The sequence below is a fragment of the Schistocerca gregaria genome, chromosome X (genome assembly GCF_023897955.1).
Source record: "Schistocerca gregaria isolate iqSchGreg1 chromosome X, iqSchGreg1.2, whole genome shotgun sequence".
Classification (NCBI taxonomy): Eukaryota; Metazoa; Arthropoda; class Insecta; order Orthoptera; family Acrididae; genus Schistocerca; species Schistocerca gregaria.
In genome coordinates, this window is record NC_064931.1 from 385,560,083 (window position 1) to 385,573,138 (window position 13,056).

At 36.7% G+C, this 13,056-nt stretch overlaps 1 protein-coding gene across 2 annotated transcripts in view; it reads left to right on the plus strand.

Annotated features, from left to right (window-relative positions):
* The first annotated feature begins 6,842 nt into the window (after positions 1-6,842).
* The window catches only part of LOC126298532 (DNA polymerase zeta catalytic subunit), a 214,151-nt gene continuing 207,937 nt past the window's right edge, over positions 6,843-13,056 (plus strand). Inside the window, exons 1-2 of one of the 2 annotated variants that reach the window (XM_049989893.1) lie at positions 6,843-7,130; positions 12,337-12,483. In XM_049989893.1, the coding sequence (XP_049845850.1) occupies positions 12,345-12,483 (139 nt within the window). In that variant the 5' untranslated portion in view covers positions 6,843-7,130; positions 12,337-12,344. Of the gene's footprint in view, positions 7,131-7,921; positions 8,043-12,336; positions 12,484-13,056 lie in introns of those variants that run through there. The other variant, XM_049989894.1, reaches the window with a different exon arrangement.

Genomic DNA, 13,056 nt, shown 5'->3' on the forward strand with positions numbered 1-13,056 from the left:
GTGGAAGAACCCTGGAGATACTAAAAGGTATCAAATAGATTATATAATGGTAAGACAGAGATTTAGGAACCAGGTTTTAAGTTGTAAGACATTTCCAGGGGCAGATGTGGACTCGGACCACAATCTATTGTTTATGACCTGTAGATTAAAACTGAAGAAACTGCAAAAATGTGAAAAATTAAGGAGATGGGACCTGGATAAACTGAAAGAACCAGAGGTTGTACAGAGTTTCAGGGAGAGCATAAGGGAACAATTGACAGGAATAGGGGAAAGAAATACAGTAGAAGAAGAATGGGTAGCTCTGAGGGATGAAGTAGTGAAGGCAGCAGAGGATAAAGTAGGTAAAAAGACGAGGGCTGCTAGAAATCCTTGGGTAACAGAAGAAATATTGAATTTAATTGATGAAAGGAGAAAATATAAAAATGCAGTAAATGAAGCAGGCAAATAGGAATACAAACGTCTCAAAAATGAGATCGACAGGAAGTGCAAAATGGCTAAACAGGGATGGCTAGAGGACAAATGTAAGGATGTAGAAGCTTATCTCACTAGGGGTAAGATAGATACTGCCTGCAGGAAAATTAAAGAGACCTTTGGAGAGAAGAGAACCACATGTATGAATATCAAGAGCTCAGATGGCAACCCAGTTCTAAGCAAAGAAGGGAAGGCAGAAAGGTGGAAGGAGTATATAGAAGGTTTATACAAGGGTGAAGTACTTGAGGACAATATTATGGAAATGGAAGAGGATGTAGATGAAGACGAAATGGGAGATACGATACTGCGTGAAGAGTTTGGCAGAGCACTGAAAGACCTGAGTCGAAACAAGGCCCCCGGAGTAGACAACATTCCATTAGAACTACTGACGGCCTTGGGAGAGCCAGTCATGACAAAACTCTACCAGCTGGTGAGCAAGATGTATGAGACAGGCGAAATACCCTCAGACTTCAAGAAGAATATAATAATTCCAATCCCAAAGAAGGCAGGTGCTGACAGATGTGAAAATTACCGAACTATCAGTTTAATAAGTCACAGCTGCAAAATACTAACACGAATTCTTTACAGATGAATGGAAAAACTGGTAGATGCGGACCTCGGGGAGGATCAGTTTGGATTCCGTCGAAATGTTGGAACACGTGAGGCAATACTGACCTTACGACTTATCTTAGAAGAAAGATTAAGAAAAGGCAAACCTACGTTTCTAGCATTTGTAGACTTAGAGAAAGCTTTTGACAATGTTGACTGGAATACTCTTTTTCAAATTTTAAAGGTGGCAGGGGTAAAATACAGGGAGCGAAAGGCTATTTACAATTTGTACAGAAACCAGATGGCAGTCATAAGAGTCGAGGGGCATGAAAGGGAAGCAGTGGTTGGGAAAGGAGTGAGACAGGGTTGTAACCTCTCCCCGATGTTATTCAATCTGTATATTGAGCAAGCAGTAAAGGATACAAAAGAAAAATTTGGAGTAGGTATTAAAATTCATGGAGACGAAGTAAAAACTTTGATGTTCGCCGATGACATCGTAATTCTGTCAGATACGGCAAAGGACTTGGAAGAGCAGTTGAACGGAATGGACAGTGTCTTGAAAGGAGGATATAAGATGAACATCGACAAAAGCAAAACGAGGCTAATGGAATGTAGTCAAATTAAATCGGGTGATGCTGAGGGAATTAGATTAGGAAATGAGACACTTCAAGTAGTAAAGGAGTTTTGCTATTTAGGAAGTAAAATAACTGATGATGGTCGAAGTAGAGAGGATATAAAATGCGGACTGGCAATGGGAAGGAAAGCGTTTCTGAAGAAGAGAAATTTGTTAACATCGAATATAGATTTATGTATCAGGAAGTCATTTCTGAAAGTATTTGTTTGGAGTGTAGCCATGTATGGAAGTGAAACATGGACGATAACTAGTTTGGACAAGAAGAGAATAGAAGCTTTCGAAATGTGGTGCTACAGAAGAATACTGAAGATAAGGTGGATAGATCACGTAGCTAATGAGGAGGTATTGAATAGGATTGGGGAGAAGAGAAGTTTGTGGCACAACTTGACTACGAGAAGGGATCGGTTGGTAGGACATGTTTTGAGGCATCAAGGGATCACCAATTTAGCGTTGGAGGGCAGCGTGGAGGGTAAAAATCGTAGAGGGAGACCGAGAGATGAGTACACTAAGCAGATTCAGAATGATGTAGGTTGCAGTAGGTACTGGGAGATGAAGCAGCTTGCACAGGATAGAGTAGCATGGAGAGCTGCATCAAACCAGTCTCAGGACTGAAGACAACAACAACAACAACAGTTGGGGGAGCAGGAGGGTGCTAATTTGGCAGTTCTGCCAAGGCTACTGAATCACCTTCGTTCAGCTCTGAAAATTCTCCATATGTAGAACACATCATAAGGAACAAGATTACACAATATATATTTACAATGAAAAACAAATTTGTTAATGTACCTTCGAAAGATCTTAAGTGCAATGTTCCCCATGGATGTAGAATAAGTAAAAAAACTGTAAAACATATTTTTATTTAAAAGGTAATAACTAACTTATCACAAAACACATAGATGTTGAAACACTGAGCTTCATATGATGATTATCAGACTATTATAGACATTCATTATCAAATAGAAAAGTCATTTTACAGCACTTATTTACTGTGATTACATTACTGTACTGAATTTTTACAGAAATCATAGTGTTCTAATTCTTACATTAGTTGATATTATTAGTGACATGAACACATCAGTTGCTTCTACTAAGAAATTCGTTAAGGGAGTAGAAGTTGGCTACCAATAAATCCTTCAGGCTGCTCTTAAACTGAACTTTATTATTAGATAAATTTTATGGTTGCTGGCAAGTTATTGAAAATGTGTATTCCTGAGTAATGGACACCATTCTGGGCAGAAGTAGGTGTGTTAAAATTTTTGTGAAGATTATTCTTATTTCCAGTATTGATTCCATGAGCTGAGCTGTCCACTTGAAAAAGAAATGTATATTTTTTATGACAAATTTCGTTAAGAAATAATTGTATTGGGAAGCCGATGTTGGTATCCATAGTTTCCCAGAGAGGCCTCTGCAGGATATTCTTGAGTTCACATCAAAGATAGCTCTTATTATGAATTTTTGACCTGGAAAACTTTAGCTTGGTTTCATGAATTATACCAAAAAATTATCCCATATGACATTATAGAATGAATGGAAGCACAGTATGCTAGCATTTTTATTTTTGTATCACCTGTGTCTGAGAACATTTGCATTGCAAATAGAAATTTGTCTAGGCACTTCAGTTGTTCTATGGTATGCTCCTACTGGTTGAATTTATTTTAAAGCTTTAATCCTAAGAATTTAAGACTGTCAACTACTTCTCCCTGTTTGTCATTATGTTTTAGGCATGTAATGGTGGGAAGCCTCTTACACGTTTTAAGCTGCATGTAGTATGTTTTTTGAGAGTTTGGTACCAAAAGGCTGGCTAGAAACCATTAATGATGTCCATGAAAATTTCATTAACCAGTCTTTGTAAGACTACACTTGATTTGCTATTTAGTGGAATGTTCATATCATCTGCAAACAAAACAAGCTTGACATGTCATGTGGTAATGTTACAGATGAAAGGTCGTCAAAGTAAGGGCCCTAAGATGGAAACTTGTATAATACCACATGTAATTTGTTCCCAGTTGGATGATACCTGATAGTTTACTGAGTAAGGTGGCGCAGTGGTTAGCACACTGGATTCGCATTTGGGAGGACGATGGTTCAAATCTGTGTCCAGCCATCTTGATTTAGGTTTTTTGTGATTCCCTTAAATCGATTCAGGCGAATGTCAGGATGGTTCCTTCAAAAGGGCATGGCCGACTTCCTTCCCTTTCCTTACCTAATCCAATGGGACCAATGACTTTGATGTATGCTCCCTTCCCTTGAATCAACCAACCAACCAACCTGGTAGCTTATTACATGTCTCTTTCCTAATAACTGGTCCATCAGAGACACAGAATTTCAGCCATTTTGCACCATCTCCTGTTACACCTTAATAATCTAGTTTACTTACAAAGATATTGTGATTAGCCTTTGACCATTCACAAAACGTATCAGTCTTTATAGTCTAATGAATTAGGTACACTCACACTGCATGTGTAGACAGCTTTTTCAATAACAAAACACTTTAGACATCCAAACTGTGATTTTGACAATATGCTCTTTGCTGTTATAAGGTTAAGAAGTCAATTGTATATTGCCTTTCCAAAATTGTTCAAAATCCTAGAGAAATTGAAACTGGACTGAAATTTGGCGATACAACTTTATTACCTTTCTTAAACAAAAGCCTAACTTCAACATATTTCGACTAGTCAGAAAATGTTCCACTGATAAATGACTTGTTACACAGATAACATAAAATGTTCCTGAACTCAGAAGCACACTCTTTAATTAACTTTCTTGATGCTTTACATGAAGTCTTCTACCAATATAAAATGGAAACTTGATTATGTATATGTATTCAAAAGGAAATTAAAAATATTCCTCACAGAACACAGTTTTTATAAAATTAATCAAGTCTTGTGAATGAGTTGTAACACATTCCTTACAGCAACATTAAACGAAATAAGATAACTAAAAACACAACCTTAAAAGAAGAAATGTGTTGCTTATGTCAAGAAAACAAAATTCTGTATTTTATCTCAAATTTTGATGATAGAATGTAAATATGTTTAAGTCATTGGGATAAAAGTATGTACTCTCAGGAGAAATTTTGTATTTTAATTTGAAAAATAGTTATTTATTTACATATTTGGTCAGGATAAAAATACATAATTTCATTTATTTTACCATTTTAATCATTTACCTACAATTGTAGGATGTATGGTCCCCCAGCTATGCAAAACATCATTTTTTCCAAGTTCCCAAAAATGTTTTAGCACCACTGTGCCATCATCAGTGGGTTTCCGTTTTATTCGATCTGTAATCTGAACATTTTTTCTAAATGATTACAAAATTATGTGGATATTTAGTTCAAACAATAATTCGTTTCTTTTTGTTAGCACCATTACACTTGGTGTGCATGAATTTTCAGGACCACTTGTCTAATATTTATTATAGATAGCTTGTCATCTGCAACCAAACGATGTTGATGAGAAATTTTGTTGGGAATTAACCTATCATCTAAACATAATTTGGTTGCAGATGACAAGATACCTGTGATAAATAATACACAAGTTGTCCTATAAAATCATGCACATCAAGTGTAAAGGTATTAACAAAAAGAAATGAAATACTTTTTTTACTAAATATTCATATAATTTTGTAATCATTTAGTAAAGATGTTCACATTACAGAGTAAACAAACCGGAAACCCACTTATGATTGTACAGTGGTGCTGAAACATGTTTGGGAACTTGGAAAAAACGGCGTTTTGCATAACTGACGGAGTTTACATCCTATAATTTTAACTGTAAACACGGTAAACACAAGGAGCTGCAAATCCAAATGCTGGACATTCACTTACACTTATGCCAGTAAACTGCAGGTTGGAATATTAAAAGCACCAATTGTTCTTATAAAATAAGTAAAATAGTATATGTGTAATGTACAAAATGTCTATGAAATACAGTATTATTTCACTTGACTTGTCTTATATTCCTACTGCATTACTTGGGCAATATGTAATCAACAGGACCAAATAAAGAAGCAAATCAGATCAAAACACTTGTTTCTTATTTTAAAGACTTAATGGTATGCATTAATTCTACTGGTGTAGTGGCAGTCACATTAATATCTCTACAGTTATTTGTAATGACTGGTCTGACATACTCTATAACAGCATCTGTTGAACATTAGAGCCCTATCTTCCCAGTAACAGTTATGAAATGCTTGTTATAAAGTTTTGCAGTATTACACACACCTGTTACCAATGTATTACTTACTGTTAATGGGATCTACTACTTTTTATGTCTGGTTCTACCAGTCCCCTCCATCACTATATCCTAAATTGTCTTTGGTTGGTTGACTTGGGGGTGGGAACCAAACAGCGAGGTCATCGGTCCTGTGGGATTGGGAAAGGAAGTCGACTGTGTGCTTTCACAGAAACCATCCCGGCATTTACCAGAAGCTAATTAGGGAAATCACGGAAAACCTAAATTAGGATGACCGGACGCGGGTTTGAACAGTCGTCCTCCCGAATGCTAGTGCAGTGTACTAACCACTGCACCACATCACGTCGTAAGCTGTCTTTATTTTGTTATCTGAAATTATTATATTATTCTCGAAATGCATTTACTTTGATGTCAATGGACTGTGAGCATCGAGACGTTTTGACGTCTGTGAGGGAAAGGTGTGCCTGATTGCGAAATTTTATGCCAAAGCTGGCACAGATTTACACACTGACTTCTTAAGCTCCTAATACTTTTAGATTTAACGAACTTTTATATATGACACGACATTGATTCATTATTACTTTTGTTTGAAAATTAATCTATGTGTGTAAATTAAAGGTCGAGTCACTCGTGCCAGAACAAACCGGGACAGAACGTCAAACTTTCCCAACGGCCATTTCAAATGGCGGCATTCACACAGGTTGCCACCGGCATGGAAGACGACGTCAAAGCTTCCCGCGAAGAATGCCTTGTTGTTGGAGGAACTTTGTAGTCGTCTGCCAACAAGGCAAGCTAACCCATCTTCGCCGCGTACACTCATGTTACAAGAATGGATTTCGTATTGGCATATCCGTTAACTATAGGTTGTTTCTAAAGGCTATTTTGAAGGTGCTGGCGGGATATGCCAACGCCACCTTGTTCCTAGTTGGCGTTGGATATGAACGTGCAAATATGCGTTGCCTGTGCCACAGATCCTGCTGAGGAAACCAAACAGTTTACAATGTTGGCTGCATTGGGCTGTGCATTAATATCGTTAGGCGGTGACAACAAGTGGACACAAGTTTTTGTTTATGTTTTGAAATGCAGACGAAGTCGTGAAACGGAGTTATGTGACAGTGCACATTTTAATATATGGGTTCTACATTGAGAAACCGATAACTTTCGGATGTGTGACAAACAGTATCGTGTGTTGGGTCAAAAGAATACAGTGATTGTAAGACAGTAGAGAAAAGTGCGTATGGACCTGTTCAACATTGTATCCAATTCGTCCCTGTCTTAAGGTAATTTCTGCGTATTTTCTTTTCTTTAGGAAGGCGGTCTATAAATATTACCACAGAAGAAAGATGTGGGTGATAAATACTGTTTAAATGCTGTTTATGGCATTGCAAGCTGAAAGCTTTGTGCTTCACGTTAATCTTAGTGTAGGTATTTAGGTTGGTGTCTCTCTTATCTTGTGTGTGATGTAGACGATCATGTCGACTGCGTTTATCTTTGCCCCACTCGTCTGTGGTCAACATTAATTATGGAAAGTATACAAGTGTTTTTTCTCTGTTAACGTTTGCATTAACACTGCCCAACATGCTGAAAGATTGTGCATGTGGGTGCATCCTATGAAGCAGTATGGTCAGTTTGATGTTGTGTAAGCCATTAACGATAGTAAAGTGAACCTGAATTCATTAGTATAGTTACTTCCTCTTTTGAAAACTGTTTTCTCCTGAAGGTAATTCAAATCAAACAGAAGGCTAAAAGTAAGCCATGGATTACCCAAGGAATAAAGCATGGGGTACAGCTCTGATGTTAGTACTGTAATGCATTAGAAAGAATACTGCAAAATATTGAAGCAAGTAATCCAGAAATCTCAGCAGCTTTATTATGAGGAAAAGATACTTACGTATGGCAACAAAATTAAAACAATATGGAATGTAGTGAAGACAGAGACACGTGTGGCCTAAAAGGAAGAGGAACAGATAGCTATAAAAATAAATGAGACATTGATAAGAAATGCATGTAGTGTTGCAAGCCTCTTAAACAAGTACTTTCTTTCTGTGACTGACAGTTTGACATTATCAGGTTCAGTACACAGTGCAGTGGAGTATCTGAGACCAGTCTTTACAACAACAAAAACTCTGTAAAATGGATGTGATACTCACATCTCCCAAAGAAGTAGCATCCATAATAAAATCCTTAAAAATGTAAGTATTCTGGTGGTTATGCTAGCATATTAATGAAGTTAATCAAAGAGTGCTCATGCAAGTTGAGTTCTATCTTAAGTTATTTGTGTAATCAATCACTTATCAGCAGAACATGTCCTCTTTGGAAGAAGGTGGATTAAAAGATACCGTCAAACTATCGTCCAGTTTGGATTTTGCCGCCTTTTTCAATTAAGTATTTGAAAAGTTTGTGTTCAAACATACCCTTAAGCATCTGACTGCAAGTAATACGTTGTCCAATTCACATTTTGGGTTCCTTAAGGAGGGGGGGGGGGGAGGTAGGACGTCAAACAGGCCGACTTGGATCTGGATAGGCACCACAGAACATTTTAATTTTCACTGTCTATACTTTTACAGATAAATTCATAAAACTTTTCAGCATGACCAGGAAGGATTCAGGAGTCACACTGATAGCAGTCAAAGTTCAAAACATAACAAAATAGTTTATGTTTTCACTTTGCATTTGATGCTATAGATACACGTTTCTTCATAAGCAAGAGAGATTCTTTGATGAATTTTGCACAACATATAAATCATACTTGTGGCTGTATGAAACTCTAGAATTTTCCAAATCTGTTAAAGACTTTGGTACAAATTGAGATAATTAACTATAAAATTTGGGTTTTTTGTGTCAATGTGAAGTTTAAAATGTAACAGTTCATTCATATTTTCAGTAATTAAATAAATTCTAGAGTTTTATGCACCTGTAAGTATTGTTTTTTGTTACGTTTTTGAACTTCCACTGCTATGAATGTTAATCTTGAATTCTTCCTGGTCATGCTGACAAAGTTTTATGAATTTATTTGTAGAAGTGTAGACAGTGGAAATTAAAATGTCCTGTGGCACCTCTCCTGCTCCAAGTCGCCCCTTTGACATCCTACCCCCCCCCCCCCCCCCCTTAAGAGTTCAGGTATAGTGAAGGATATTTACACATATAGTGAGAATATCCTTAAGTCATTAGATAACAAATTGGAGGCTACTGGCATCTTCTGTGACCCGTCAAAAGTGTTTGCCTGTGTGAATCACAGCATTCTCTTAGGCAAATTACAGTATTATGGTTTTACTGGCAGTGCTGTGAAGTGGTTTGAGCCTTACCTAACTAACAGAGGACGAAGGGTGTCACTGTGAAATACCTGTGGATTAGGCAGTCACTTGTCATCTGATCGGAAATTAATTACATGTGGTGTCCCATCTTAGGTCGGTTGCATTTTCTTGTGTACATTAATGAGCTCTCCTCTGTTACATTGCCAGAAAAGAAGTTGTTTGTGTGTGCAGATGATATAAACATTACAGTAAGTAGCAAGCCAAGTCCAGATTTCACATTTAGAAATTGTCCCTAATGAAATTTTCACTGACATTAGTAAATGGTTGAAAGCTTATTCATTGTCATTAACTGTTGAAAAGACCCTCTATATGCAGCTCAAGAGATTTCCCTCTGGCATGTGCATAACATATGAAGGTAGGCAGATCGAAGAGGTTGACAGTGTTAAATTTCTGAGAGTACAACTCAATCATAAATTCAGTTGGGAAGGAAATACCACACAACTGCTGAAATGCCTAAACAAGTATGTATTTGCAGTGATACTGATGTCAGATGTACAAGAAATAAATATAAAAACCTTGCTTACTTTCATTCTTTTATGCTGGTTGGTTAATTTCGTGGATGGGACTAAATAGCGAGGTCATTGATTCTGTCGGATTAGGGAAGGATAGGGAATGAAATTGGCCATGCCCTTTCAAAGGAACCATCCCGACATTTGCCTGAAGTGATTTAGGGAAATAACTTAAAACCTAAATCAGGATGGCCAGACGCAAGTTTGAACCATCTTTGTCCTGAATGTGAGTCCAGTGTGCTAACCGCTTCGCCGCCTTGCTTGGTTTCTGTTATGTTGTACGGGAACACATTCTGGGGTAATCCATCAAACTGACCAAAAGTTTTTAGCATACAAAAGTGTGTAATAAGACTCATTTGTGGTGTGATTATACCAGAGCTGCTACAAACTACCACACTGTTAATCATATTAATCACAACGTTGCCTCCATGCTAACCTGTCTGGCATGGCCTCTTCTCCCTCCATACTAATCTTTTATCATTCATTTTCGTTAGGGCCTATACATGGATGCTAGTTAGTCTAGGGGATGATCCACCTGGCAAGCCAAGAACACTAACACGCCCGCTTCTAGGACATGGATGTGAGCCAGCTCCAGATTGAATTGGCCTCACACATTAGCAGTGAGAGCTGGTGATGTGGCCAACCTGGATGTGGTATTTAGGCTGTTTTCCATGTCCAACTAGGTAAACACTGGACTGGTACCCACTTCCCGTCTCAAATACACACTATGCAAACACTTAGAACATGTTATCTCCTTTGTACCTGAGATGTACACTGGATTCGGACAGATGGGGTACATGGATTCATTCTGGAAGGAGATGGGGAGAGTGGTGGTGTCAGGGAGGACATCTGACCACCAAAAGTTACTAACCCTGTCAAAGCCAATATAACAATGCAGACCCTGTAGAAAAATGGGAAAAGATAGAAGAGAGAAAGAAAAGTTAGTCTTTGGAATGTATTTGATTTCCTTCATACCACCAGTGCCTGGGAAGCATTAGCTACCAGAATGTCCAAGCTACCCCAAGAAAATGTTCACTTCCAAATTGTATTTCAGCTCTTATTCTCATTTCCCCTCTCCCCAGTGCTATGATCTTCAATGTGTCATTATCATGTTCTAACATTTACTATGGTTCCCTTTAACCCTTGTTGAAATTCAGTTTCTGTTGCCCGGATTCCCATCACAATATATCTTTACTTATTTATTTATTTGGTCCCAAGAGTCTTATTTTGTTGATTAGATTAGATGCAGTTTTTGTTCCATAGACCCAAAAATAAGATGATCCTCATGGGTGTGGAACATGACAGAAAGTATAACATGTAAAACATAAAACATTTGAATATCCATTTGTACAATGTACAAAATATGTAGAACAAGTCATGTACATAGAAATACAGAACTGTGATGTAGGAATATGGTACAATACTATTATAAGGTATGGTAATAAAATTACATAGCACAGCTCAACAAAAATTATGTAACTTATGGATCAAACTTATACACTACAACTTAGTATCACAGTAATAAAAAAATAACATGAATTATAGTACTATTATAATAAGTATCATAAATTTTGACACACCTTGGAAACTATAAGTAACCATAGTTTTCATCCTTATTTTCATCATTTATGAACTGGTTGATTTAGTGGTGTACAACTTTTTTCTTAAAGCTAGTCCACATACACATTCTAAAAATCAAAAAATTACAGTAATAATGTACACATTTAGGTCTGCAACCAACTAGATACTCAGCTACATTATAACAACATCTATCAGGAGGAACAAATGCTGGTGGAACTTACTTTAGGCAAAAATACCTAAACCACACTTAGTTTTAGTGTAACCTTCTTACTGGTCTCTAATTCTTTGAAAAACCTATGCACAGTGTAACATATCATAGTGCTCAGTGTACTGTGCTTGCGTGACATGGATATGTATAGTTGGAAATTCCTCAACAGTACGAGTCCAGGACACTTGTCATTAATTTTATTGTGGTATTTAATGTCATCAAATGCTCTAGTCATGCTTCACTAAGAAGTTAAGCAAGCTGTTACAGTATACATGCATTCTGATCCCAGAGATGTGATATTGCTAAGGTCTAGGTGGTTGCTGACTGCTGTACAGAAACAGTTCCAGCTCATACATAGTCATCTGAAATTCACAATGTGCATATATAGTTATTTACTTCTTACTTTAAATACTGAACACATTTAAGAGTTTACTAGTTGGCAGTTAATACATTTCACAGGTTTCCAGATTACAAGTAGTTTATTTTTAGCAAATAAATTATTTGTATTAACTAAGTAGGTTTTGTAAACAAACTTTGTATCATTGCTGCACTGCATCAACAATTTTCTGTATTAGGCAGCTTTAATTTCTAAGTTTCAAAATGTTTTTTCTCATTCTTGTGCTCTCATGCTATTGGAGATGCGATCTAATCCAGTGCCAAGTGCAGCAACATGTATTCAGCTGACTTGCATCCCAGCAATGTGAATCATAGCCTTTACTCAGTAACTGCAACTATGGGTACGAAATATCTGTAGACAGCCAGGAGGAGGAGCCACTAACTCCAAAAGCTTGCATGTTTCCACATCTTCTATGTGTCTTCTACTGCTGCTGCTTGATGAGTAGATTTGTAATAATTTATTTTCTTTATTTTTCAGATTTCAAAATGTTTTCAGTTAATCTTGTGGTAGCAGACTATTACATGCATCAACCCATTCCTGGGCTGGATTTAGAATATTCAGAATTCAGAGGCTATGCAATAAAAGAAGTACCAATTTTAAGAATATTTGGATCAACAAAAAAGGGTAAATTTGCTATACATTGAATAATAATTATTATGTAATAGAGTAAGCTCTAACATTTTGTGATATTGCTATAAACAGCAATACAGAAAAAACAACAAGTTGTGCATAAAGTGTTGATTATAGTTGGTGAATAACTTTCTGACATTTTTTGTGACTCATTTGGATTTTTATTTGTCCTTTTTATTAATTTGCATACTATATGGGCATAACAATTTTAGTGTTTAGTTTTCGTACCCAAAGATAAGCATTTTTATTCTAGCTGTAATTCAGTGTAAAAGACAGAAACAAATATTTACACCATTTGATACAGGATTGTCTACCTACCAGTAAAGTACAGTTTCCTGTATTTAATCGACATCTTTTAGATATTATAAAGCAGTGCCTTCATTACGTGAAAGACATATATAAGAAGCAGGAATAGTAAACAATAGGTCTAAAGACATGAAATGAGAGAAGAAGAAAAATCTCCTAGCTCTGGAGGAAGGAAGGTAAAACTCCAAGGAATGAGTTAGAAATGACAGTAGACTAACTACAGAGATTCATATTTGAAAACATTAATACAATCAACAGATC